The 12,195-nt window shown below is 37.9% G+C and overlaps 1 protein-coding gene across 6 annotated transcripts in view; it reads left to right on the top strand.

Annotated features, from left to right (window-relative positions):
- The window catches only part of CHD8 (chromodomain helicase DNA binding protein 8), a 60,809-nt gene that overhangs the window by 26,694 nt on the left and 21,920 nt on the right, over positions 1 to 12,195 (top strand). For all 6 annotated transcript variants that reach the window (XM_055341721.1, XM_055341720.1, XM_055341717.1 and 3 more), the window contains exons 6-11: positions 4,494 to 4,676; positions 4,757 to 4,825; positions 5,170 to 5,225; positions 5,744 to 5,861; positions 9,144 to 9,227; positions 11,912 to 12,049. In XM_055341721.1, coding sequence (XP_055197696.1) covers positions 4,494 to 4,676; positions 4,757 to 4,825; positions 5,170 to 5,225; positions 5,744 to 5,861; positions 9,144 to 9,227; positions 11,912 to 12,049 — 648 coding nt within the window. The remainder of the gene's footprint in view (positions 1 to 4,493; positions 4,677 to 4,756; positions 4,826 to 5,169; positions 5,226 to 5,743; positions 5,862 to 9,143; positions 9,228 to 11,911; positions 12,050 to 12,195) is intronic.

Raw genomic sequence — 12,195 nt, 5'->3', positions numbered from 1 at the left:
ACATAGAACAGTACTTAGCTCATGGTGAGTATAGAAAGAGTTTTATGTGTGTATGTTAAATGAAATAAAGGGTTAAATTGTTAAATAATCAAAAGACAAACTGAAAGCAAATCTTTGTAATACAAGAAATACAAATTTTAAAAGGTGATGTATTAGTTTGCTAGGGTTGCTTGCCATAATAAAATACCACAGGCTGTGGCTTAAACAGCAGAAATTTATCTTCTCACAATTCTGAAAACTAGAAGTCCAAGATCAGGGGGACAGCAGATTTGGTTACCTCAGACTTCTGCCCTTGCCTTGTAGATGGCTGCTTTCTTACTATGGCGTTACATTGGTGTTTTCTCAGTGCAAACATCCCTGGTGTCTTTCTATGTGTCCAAATGTCCTCTTATAAGGATACCATTCAAGTTGAAATAGGGCTCACCCTACCAGCCTCATTTTAACTCCATCACCTCTCTAATGCTCTGTCTCCAAATACAGTCACATTCTGAAGTACTAGGGATTAGGGTTTCAACATAAGAATTTGGGGGGGAGGGGGTTGGGGCACCTGAGTGGCTCAGTTTTTGAAGTGTCTGCCTTCAGCTCAGGTCATGATCCCAGGTCCTGCAACCGAGCCCAGTGTTAGGTTCCCTGCCCAGCGGGGAGTCAGCTTCTCCTCCCTGGACCCCCGACCCGATGTGTGCGTTCTCTCTCTCTCTCGCTCACTCTTAAATAAATCTTTAAAAAATAATAATTTTAGGGGGCATAAGTCAGCCCATAAAAAGTGGTAATGCCAGTGTTGACAGTGGAGTTAAGGAACCAGATATTTCACCCAGTTGATGGGAACGTTGAGGCAATCTTTTTGGCAAGTCAGTATTTCAATATGTAATAAAATTTTAAATGTCAATACCCTTGGACTTAGTGATTCTGCACATAGGAAACTCAAAAGTATGTAATGATGCGAATGTATTGCAGCAATATTTGCAATAGCAAAATTCTGAAAATCCACAGGATAGAAAACTGCATGGCAGTTAAAAAGAACAAAGTAGAGAGGGGTGCCTAGCTGGCTCAGTCAGTAGAGGATGCAACTCTTGGATCTTGGGATTGTGAGATCAAGCTCCACATTGGATGTAGAAATTACTTAAAAAACAAACTAATAATAATAAAAAAATAAATAACTGCAAATCCGTTCTCCTATTGATAGACATTTGGGTTGTTTCAAATTTGGACCTATTACGAACAGCTGCAGTGAACAGTCTTAGTAGTACTTCATGGGCACAGATTTTCATTTCTCCTAGCTAAATCTAAGGAATAGGATTGATAGACTGTAGGGTAGTTGCACATATAAACATTATAACTCTGTAAGAATCTGCCAACTTCCAAAGTGATCGTGTCATTTTACGTTTTCGCCAGTAATGAGAGTTCCAGTTCCACATCTTCGGTATTTGGGGTTATCAACGACCCCATTTTTTCAAAATAGTTCTGTAGTATTCCATATTTAGACTATACTGTTATTTATTTATATATATACCATACTGTTTTTAACCAGTCCTCCATTAATGGGTATTTAGGTTTTCTCTGGTCTTCTGCCACTACAAGTAATGAATGCTACAAAGATTTGTATACATGTGCAAATTTATCTGTAGGATATTTTTTTTTTTATGAGAGAGAGAGAGAGAGAGAGAGGCAGAGACACAGGCAGAGGGAGAAGCAGGCTCCATGCACTGGGAACCCGATGTGGGATTCGATCCCGGGTCTCCAGGATCGCGCCCTGGGCCAAAGGCAGGCGCCAAACCGCTGCGCCACCCAGGGATCCCTGTAGGATATTTTTGAAGTGGAATTTCTGGACCCAAAGGGTATCGTCAGATTTTCTTTTATGGAGGTTATGCCAGTTTGTACTCTGAACAACAATATATAAGTTCCTCTTTCAATATATGATCAGACTTTCTGATTTTTACCAGTCTGTTAGGTGTGTGTGGGGGGAGTTATTTCAGTTTATTTTTCATTTGCAGTTGTAATTATTTACTGTATTATGAATGAGTGTCTTTTTACATTTAAAGCCAGTTTTCTTCCCTAAGTGTTAAGTGTCTATTCATGTTATTTGCCCATCTTTTTGACATGTTATGAAGCTTTTTCTTAGTTATTCAAAAGAATCCTATGCTTAGGAAATGGATCATTTGATGTTTTCCTCCACAGTTTATTATTTGTCTCAACTTTGTTATGATATAGAAGTCTCTCAAATTTTTTGCAAGGTAAAATTGGTCAATTTCCTTTCCTACTATGAGATTATAAAAAATACTTCCATGCTTGCTTTCGGAAAAATGTTACATCTTTTTTAAGATTTTTGAAATCTTTTATGTAATTTAGTTTCTGTCAGCCTCTATGTGCCTAGCCATTTGTTTCCAATCCCATTTATAGAATAATCTACTTTTTCTTCACTGGTTAGAAGTGCTATTTTTACCATGTTCTATATCCACATAAGTATTTTAGTCTATATTTGGACATTATTTCATTGACCTGTTTATCTTTTCTTGGATAAGTACCAATCTTTGTTAATTAGTGTAGATCTTTAGGGTCCTTAATATCTAGTAAGGCCAAGCACAATTTTCCTATTTTTCTTGTTTTTTTTTTTTAAAGATTTATTTATTTATTTATGATAGACACAGAGAGAGAGCAAGAGAGGCAGAGACACAGGCAGAGGGAGAAGCAGGCTCCACGCAGGGAGCCCGATGTGGGACTCGATCCCGAGACTCCAGGATCACGCCCTGGGCCAAAGGCAGGCGCCAAACCGCTGAGCCACCGAGGGATCCCTTTCTTGGTTATTCTTAAATATTTATTTCTCTCTTTGATTTTTGGGATTAGCTTATCTAATTGAAAAAAAGTTAATTTTCTTTTGTCATATTTATGTAAGGTATATAATTAGAACTAAGTCTTCTTTTTTTGTTGTTTTAAAGATCTTTTATAAAAAAATAAAAAATATCTTTTATTTATTTATTCATGAGAGACACAGAGAGAAAGAGAGAGGCAGAGACACCAGCAGAGAGAGAAGCAGGCCCCGTGCAGGTAGCCTGACGTGGGACTCCATCCCAGGTCTCCAGGATCACTCCCTGGGCTGAAGTCGGCACTAAACCGCTGAGCCACCCGGGCTGCCCCTAGAACTAAGTCTTCTTATTGCAGAACAATGTATTTTATTATGTAGTCAAGTCTTCTTTAAGTCCTTCTGGAGTGTTTTAAAGTTTTCTTCATATAGATTTTATATATTTCTTACTAAATTTAATTCTTTAGATAAGTGATCTTTTTGTTTTCATATATAGAATCTTTCATTATATTTTATGACTCAGTCTATGTAAGAACAGTTTTTTTTTTTAAGATTTTATTTATTTGACAGAGAGTGAGAGAGCACAAGAAGGGGGAGCAGCAGAGGGAGAGGTAGAAGCAGATTCCCCATACAGCAGGGAGCCAGATAAGGGGCTGGATCCCAGGATCCTGGGATCATGATCTGAACTGAGGGCAGACCCTCAACAAACTGAGCCACCCAGGCAACCTAAGAATGCTATTTTTAACAATTGATTTTATGCCAGGGAAGTGTGCTTAATTTCAATAGTTCTGTGTCTAGTAATTCATTTAATTTGTTTGGGTTTCACAGGGATATAATCATGATTGAAAAACAATTTTATCTCCCTATCCTTCCCAGTTTTGTACCATGAGCTGCAAAGTAGTCCTTAAATTACTTAGTTAAAAAATATTTTACTTGGGGTGCCTGGGTGGCTCAGTTGGTTGAGCTTCTGATTCTTGGTTTTGGCTCAGGACATGATCTCAGGGTTGTGAGATTGAGCCCCAAGTCCAGCTCTGTGCTCACTGTGGAGTATGCTTGACATTTTCTCCTTCTCCTTCTGCCCCTCCTCCCACTGGTGTGCACACATGTACACACACTCACGTGCTTTCTCTCTCTCTAAATTAAATAAAACCTTAAAAAAATGTTTACTCAACCACTTGAAAGAATAATGTAAATCTAAAATGTGTTGATACGGAAAACCTAAGAAGTATTGTTAATAAAAAAAGTAAGTAGCAGAATAATACTGTAATCATATAGTATGATTCTATTTATTAAAACAAAGAAAACTTTAGAACTAAAACAAAAAACCAAAGTTAGTAACAAAACATCTACACCCTTGAACTTATGGAAAGCACATTGCACCCTGCAGGTTGAGTCCTATTTCATTTTACCAGAGCTTCTTCACAGTAGTACCCAGGTTGCTTTCAGCTGGGTTCTGGTTCTTGATAAAACAGATATACTTGATAAAACAATTCAGCAAGTTAATATGTATTTGGTACATAAAGTAAATTATATGGCTTGATATTGCATAATTTGATAAATAAGCTCTTTATCTTTCTGGCTTGATTTTTCATAGAGATTTTGGAGTAAAATCTAAGTATATGACTATAGGCAAATAGTTTTGAAGGTTTTCTCTCTGAGAGACCTTCACAGTTCTTTACCATTCTTGCCTCTACAGAAAAGACGCTCAAACCGCCAAGTTAAGCGAAAAAAATATACAGAGGATCTGGATATAAAGATCACAGATGATGAAGAAGAAGAAGAAGTGGATGTAACTGGTCCAATAAAAACTGAGCCTATCCTCCCCGAACCAGTGCAGGAACCAGATGGCGAGACTCTGCCTTCCATGCAGTTCTTTGTGGTAAGCTGAGAACTTAAGCAGTATGAGTGGTGGTTCTGCTCCTTGCAGTCTGTGTTGACTGACTGCATTTTTTGCTACAGGAGAATCCCAGTGAAGAAGATGCAGCCATAGTAGACAAAGTGCTTTCTATGCGGATTGTGAAGAAGGAGGTGAGGCTATAACCTTTAATGTCAGCCCATAATGCTGCATTCACTCTATTTAATAAACATCTTTGGATGTCAGGATAGATTTACTACAGTGTAATCATGAGATGGTGGAGGAAGTTAGCTAGAAATAGGAACTGTCTCTTGTTTTGCTTATTGGTTTAAAATAGATAAAGGCTTATTTTCTACAGCCATCAGATCTCTTATTTCGGAGTACTAGATTAGTTCTTTAACCCCTCAGTAATATACTCTAGGGACATTGGTATGAAGCTCTGCCATGAATAGTGAAAATTAAAGGTTCTTCCTTTGACAGATAAGGTTATTAATAACTATAATTTCTTTCTTCTCAGCTTCCTTCTGGACAGTATACTGAGGCAGAAGAATTCTTTGTCAAGTACAAGAACTAGTATGTGATCTGTGCAAAAAGCTTTTCACCCTAAATTCCACAGGGTTGTAAAAAGTTCTCCTGTATAGTCTATCCCGGGTGGGAATGTATCCCCTTTTAATAGTCTCCTAGCCCAAATTGTTGTTTTCACTGAGGAAAATGTCTATTCAAAGAAAAGTTTAGGAATTGGCATGACTCTTCTATTTCCCAGCAGGAAGGTGGGGTAAGGGGTGGTTCCTGATAAAATCCCTTGTGATGTTCTCTATACCTTAGTCTAATGTTAAGACTTTGCTACTCAGAATGTGGTCAGTGAACCAACAGAATTAGTGTCATTTGGGTGCTTGTTAGAAATGTGAACTTTCATTCCTGCCCCAGATCAGGTGTTTGTATCCAAAATCAAGCTTAAGAAACACTAACCTAGGAGTCTGTCTCCCCGCTTAAGTATGTTGTACTCATTTTGCCTACTTCTGGCTTATCCCCAAATCTAGCCTACCAGTTCTTTTTCTCACACCATGACTGGCTATTTCCATCCCCTTCAGCTCCTATCTACACTGTGAATGGGCCACCATCTCCCAACTAGAGAAGGATAAAAGAATCCATCAAAAACTAAAGCGCTTCAAAACCAAAATGGCTCAGATGAGACACTTCTTCCACGAGGTAATTAGGAATAGGTATCGCCTATCATTTATTTCATAGAAGCATAAATTTACTGGGGTTATCCATCTTGACTGATTATTCAAGATTTGTAATTGGGACACCTGGGTGGCTAGTGGTTGAGCCTCTGTCTTCGGCTCAGGTCATGATCTCAGAATCCGGGATCGAGTCCCACATCAGGCTCCCTGTAGGGAGCCTGCTTCTCCCTCTGCCTGTGTCTCTGCCTCTCTCTCTGTGTCTCTCTCACGAATAAATAAATCTTAAAAAAAAAAAAAAAGATTAGTGATTGCTTTGCATATATGGGTATGAAGTCTTAATTTTGATCACTGGACTTTCCTTACTTAATTACCCATGCTTTCGTTTTAGCAGGTCTAAATGTGGTCTTTTTATAAGTTATTAGGATATTTTGGTATGGACTTGCTCAGTGTTCATGGAAGTATTTTCAAGATGGATTTTTAAACTGACCACTGATCCACTTGAGGCTTTCTTCTAATGTTAGTCTGTAGCAGTTGGTGGTATCTGTAGGTATAAGCTATCGTATTGTTAGGAAAAAACATTTACTTTCAAAAATTTCTAATCTAGTATAACAAGAGATGGTGATAAAGGAGTGTTAATTTCCCAAATCCATTTTTGCTACTGATTAAACACTAGGGCATGCATAAAGGTCTCTTGAGCCATATTTTAACTGTCCATTTTGCTTTGAAGGCTCTGTGCACATATATGTCTTCGCCAAACTGGGATTTTCCATCTTTATTATAATATAAAACTGGGTGCCTTGAGAAGACAGATTGTTTTTCAAAGTTTGTTAGAGCTAAAGGGGAAAAGGTACAGTAAGAAAGATTGAGGGAAGGAAGGAACTAAATGCATAGTTTTAGCAAAAAACTGGAGAGGGCAAGTAGGACTATGTAGTTTTATAATTTCTTTTTATATGAAAATAATCGGGTTGTATTTTTTCATCTATGTTCTTTTAAAGCATAATTTGTGAAATGTACAATGAAACTGTAATCTCCTTCCAGCTGATATTTTAGATGTATAATTCATGACTGTTGAACCAATCTTTGCTAACTCGTGCCAATTAAATCTCCATATATAGGTAGACCATTTAACCAAATCATTCATTTATTCATCCTTTATTATGTGCTAGTCTCTATGGAGAACAAACCAGACATGGTCTGTGTTCTCATGCAGCTCACTGTCTAATTGGAGAGAGAAATATTAAAAACTAATTCAAATTGTGATAAGTGCCTAAAAAGAAAGAGCACAAGGGGGAGGGGAAGGAAACATGTACTTTGGATAATTAGGGAAGACTTCTCTGAGAATTGAATTATGAATAGAAGGAAGGCCATGAACTTAAAGTAATACCACTGACATGGGGGACAGTATATATGAAGGCCTTGAGACAGGCTGAGGAACTGAAAGACAGTGCAGTTGATGAGCAAAAGAGAGTGAATGGTCCAAAATGATATCAGAAATTTAGGCAAGCAGGTGCATACAGACCTTTTAAGTAGTTTGGTTTTAGTTTTGTTTTTATTCTAGGTGCAAAGGAAAATGGTTACATTACTTAAAACAGGTCAAAAACATAATCCAGTGTTCACTTTTAAAAGATCACCTAGACTTTGGAGAATGGATTGAAGAACAGTAAGCACAAAAGTATGATGAGCAGTAAGGAAGCAGTTGAAGATTTTTAAGTAGGAAATATCGTGGCTTAGAGTAGAGTGGTTTCAAGCAGATAGAATGGATGGATTAGAATTGACAGAGCTGGGTGTGATGGCTTATATAAACAGGTTTGTGGTCCGAGCAAATGAGTTGAGATGGGATCGTTTATTAAAGTGTGGAAAATGTTAAAAGCAGCCAATATGGGGAAAGTCAAGAATTTAGTTTAGACTGTGTTAACTTTAAAATTCCTTAACACATCTCTATCAAGCAGATACATATACAAATCTCAATTTTTCAGGCTGCAATTAAAATTTGGATTTTATCATATAAATAGTTATTAAAACCTTAATAATGGCTAAAGTCACGGGGGGGGGGCAGGAATTTCTATACATTCTGATAGTTCTATATTTTCTTGTTAAAGTTCTTTAAAAAAAAAAAAAAGTTCTTTCTATAATAGAATGGATATAAGCCCAGAACCAAGGCTTAAGAATTCTCCAAATTTAGAGGTCCAGGTGAAGGGGAAGGAACTGTATGCTAGAATGTCAGGAGAAAGATTAGGAAAAAGATAAATCACAAAAAATGAGAAAAGATGTCTTAAGAAAGAAGAATGTTTTCCTTAAAGTTTCTTTGAGACCTTTCTTTGGAGCCTGGGTTATTTATTTTCAGATACCACCCAAAGTTGGATACCAGTGACTTAGAAGAAAAATAACCAGCGAAGGTGATCAAGAGTTGACTAAAACCAAAATAAAGGGCGCAGGGCTACTGATGAGAGTATAGTGTATCAGAAAAGCCAAGGGAAGACAGTGCTTAAAGGAGAGAATTAGGAATTGTGGAATACTTTATAGAGGTAAAGTGAGATGAAGACAGAAATGTTTCATTATATTTGGCAATTTGGAGATCATTAATGACCTTGACAAGAGTAGTTTAGTTGTGTGAAAGAAGTAGAAGGAAGAGTGGAATGGATGGACAGTGAAGGTGATGACATGGAGAGCTACCTTGTGTTTAAAACTGTTGGGGGCAGCCCTGGTGGCCCAGCGGTTTAGCACCGCCTTCAGCCTGGGGTGTGATCCTGGAGACCTGGGTGATCCTGGAGACCCGGGATCGAGTCCCATGTCGGTCTCCCTGCATGGAACCTGCTTCTCCCTCTGCCTGTCTCTCTGCCTCTCTCTCCCTGTGTCTGTCATTTATAAATAAATAAAATCTTTTAAAAAAAAACCAAAACTGTTGGGACAGTTTGGGTATGAAGCAGAACAGAAAAAGTAGTTGCAAGCAGATAAGAATAAAAGAGGTCTTTTTAAGATGTGAAATAGTAGAGTACGTTGGTGTGTTTATGGAAATTTCCAGTAGGGAGGGATTCCTAAGAAGGTGAGAAGGGATGGAATCCAGAGCATGTATGGAGAGACTAGCCTCTGTTAGGAGACACTTGCTCTGGTAATAGTTGAGAAGATGGGTGCAGGCTTAGGTAAGTTTTTAGCATTTGGTATTGTAGAAATTGGGAACTCCCTGGTGAAGGTGTCTTTTAAAGAAAAAAAATTTCAAAGTAAGATCATCATGTAAAGGTGGAGTGGAAGATTGGGTTTACTGGACAGTGGTCTTTTGATCTTATTGTTTGTTTCATAACTCCTCTAGGATGAAGAGCCCTTCAATCCAGACTATGTAGAGGTGGATAGGATATTGGATGAGTCTCACAGTATTGACAAGGACAATGGAGAGGTGAGTTGGGAGCGTGGAAGGACACTAAAGGTCTCATAGATTTCTACTGGTTTTCTTGCCCATCCTTTATTTTTCAGATATGGCTGAAAAATCCCTTGGACAAAAAGGTATTTTTAAGTTTTTCTGAGATCTCCTTAGAATGATATTGGGAAGATAAGGGAATAGGGAGAGAGGCTAAAAGGAAAGCTTCCCATAAAGTCAGACATCCTGGAGCTTCATTTATAAATACCAGGAACTGTATTAACAAGTACTTCTTCACCTTGATCTTGTTTTCTTTTAGATTTTACATAGGAGACCCCGACATTCAGTTAAGGGTGATAGAAGGGGGGAGGCATAGGGATACTTCACAAATCTCCACATGTATAAATATAAAATGCCTGCACAGACTCCTAGCTTTCTCCATGTTGTTGAGAATTATTTTTTGGACTTACCATCATTTAAATGCATCTTTATCATTAAAACCAACCTATTGCATTTGACTGTACTTTTAAGCAGATTGTGAGATCCTATTCCCACAGTTTCAGATTCAGTTGGTCTCTGGGTAAGACCCAGAGATCTGTATTTTTAAGTTGGTTCTCCAAGGGATTCTTAGGCATAGCTTGATTTCAGAATCACTGCACTAAAAACTCTGTTAGCAGATTTTACACATGCTAAAACAGCTACTGATACAGCTTCATAAATCACTTTCGTTTTCCAAATAAGAGTTGTGAAGATCTAAGCCATAGTGAATTCAACATGGCTCTTTTTTTTTTTTTTTTTTAATTTTTATTTATGATAGTCACACAGAAAGAGAGAGAGAGAGAGAGGCAGAGACACAGGCAGAGGGAGAAGCAGGCTCCATGCACCAGGAGCCCGATGTGGGACTCGATCCCGGGTCTCCAGGATCGCGCCCTGGGCCAAAGGCAGGCGCTAAACCACTGCGCCACCCAGGGATCCCTAACATGGCTCTTTTAAATTTATTTCAAACTTACTTAGACTGTGAACCATCATCATTCACTTTTTTTTTTTTCAAGTAGCAGTTCTTGGTAGAGCCACATTTCATTAAGTGTTTGTCACCTCTGACGGTTACTGCTTTCCCAATAACCAATACAGAACAACAGCCTTATTCAAATGTCATGCCAGGTGGTGAGCTAGGCTTACTTACAAGCTAAGTGGCACATTTCCATACATTATCCTTACAGAACCTAAGAATCAAAAGTCTTCCATCTGCAATTCCAAGTTTATTTTATAAGCCAATAGGGTCACTCAGAACCTTAGATGTCCAGGGCCTATTACAGTTCAGTGTCTTCAAATCTTGACAGGGATGCCTCAGATAACATATATTCTACTCTTTTGGGTTGGAGTAGGAGGAGTTACTGTTCATTGTTCATTAGCGGGAGTTGAGTGGGGAATGGACCAGTTATTAGAATGCACTGGTTAACTATTATTTAAATTCTCCTCATCATTTTCAAGATCTCGGCCTTTTCAGCCTTAAAAATCTTAACGCTCTCTACCAGCATACTTTTTACTCTTCCAAAAATAATTGATCTTTGGACTGTTGGAAATGACAAGACAGACGGAATGTTTTAGTTTCCTGGTACTATAACTTGTGCTCCCAATATTGGATAACAACATTCTGTGTACCCATTTTTTTCCCTCCCCAAATAAGTTTAATTTGTCATCCTTTTACATGACCTAATAGTGGCAATCATTATTATAAATAATAAAGTCCTTGGAAAAGTAAGTTATGATGCTGGAAATGCCTGTCCTGGACAAATGGCTTTATGTAGAAACTGACCTGAGTCATTATAATAAAGAAAAAAGTAAAGAGCAACTAGATTAATACTAGGGATTCCGTGATCTGTCAAGGTGCTTATATCTTTAGATTTCTTTGGCTGTTTTAAGGGTATTCTATGAATTGATAATAGAGATTCTTGTTGACTATACTAGGCCCATCTAATCCTTCTTGTTTCATATAAAAGAAAAATAGAAATGCCATCATCTAGATCATCTTGAGTAGTGATAAGAGGACCCATTTTGTCACTGCGCCATCACTTGGAGCAGAACACCTCCATAGAGCGCAGTACTCTAGCTGAAGCTTCAGCACTTTCCTCTCTTCCCTCTTGTTACCTGTCTTCAGTGACACCTCTCCTAGTTATCTCTTAGCTCACAGGGAAATCTCTTTATTACCATATGACTGCTCTTTGAAGTAGCATCTGCATTCACAGTTACAGAAGCTCAGCTTATGGGTTTAATCTGTTCCTCGCTTAGAAAAATAACCTGGCTTCTACTCTTCCACTGTATTAAATTTGGTGCAAGGGCAGAAGAACAGAGCAGAGCCTTATCTTTTAGTTTCAACCTAATTCAACATAATAAAGGAAAAATTTTATTTTATTTTTTTGCATTTGCTTGGTTGATGAGCATGACGTTTTAGTGCTTAGTGTTCTAGAAACTATAGGGTAGAACTCTACCTTTTAGAACAAATTCTGATAAATTGCCTGGAAAAATGATCAAAGCCAGGAATAGTATACAGTGTCTCAGCAGATGAGCCTATGGTTGGTGTTTCCAGCCTGCCTTTTTTTTTTTTTAAAGCATTTTTTACGTATTAACACTCTGTGATCTGATTCTGTAGTCAAATCTTACCCTTTAATCATAGCAGAGAATACAGAATCCGTTTATTAAGGCTTTAGCTTCTTCTCTCCTAGCCTGTGATTTACTACCTGGTGAAATGGTGCTCTCTGCCCTACGAGGATAGTACATGGGAGCTGAAAGAGGATGTTGATGAGGGCAAGATTCGAGAATTTAAACGGATCCAGTCAAGGCACCCAGAACTCAAAAGAGTGGTAAGTACATTTGAATTTAGAGTATAAAGCCTGCGTAGGCAATGATTTAATTTTTTATTTGTAGAAGTTTATGTTGTTTAGCTTTTTATTATGGAAATTTTCAAGCGTATACAAAAGTAAAAGAAATAATGTATCAACCACCCAAC

This window comes from Nyctereutes procyonoides, unplaced genomic scaffold (genome assembly GCF_905146905.1).
Source record: "Nyctereutes procyonoides isolate TBG_1078 unplaced genomic scaffold, NYPRO_anot_genome, whole genome shotgun sequence".
In the NCBI taxonomy this organism is placed as follows: Eukaryota; Metazoa; Chordata; class Mammalia; order Carnivora; family Canidae; genus Nyctereutes; species Nyctereutes procyonoides.
The sequence above is the reverse complement of the archived record's forward strand: the minus strand, read 5'-3'. Positions and strand labels throughout refer to the sequence as shown.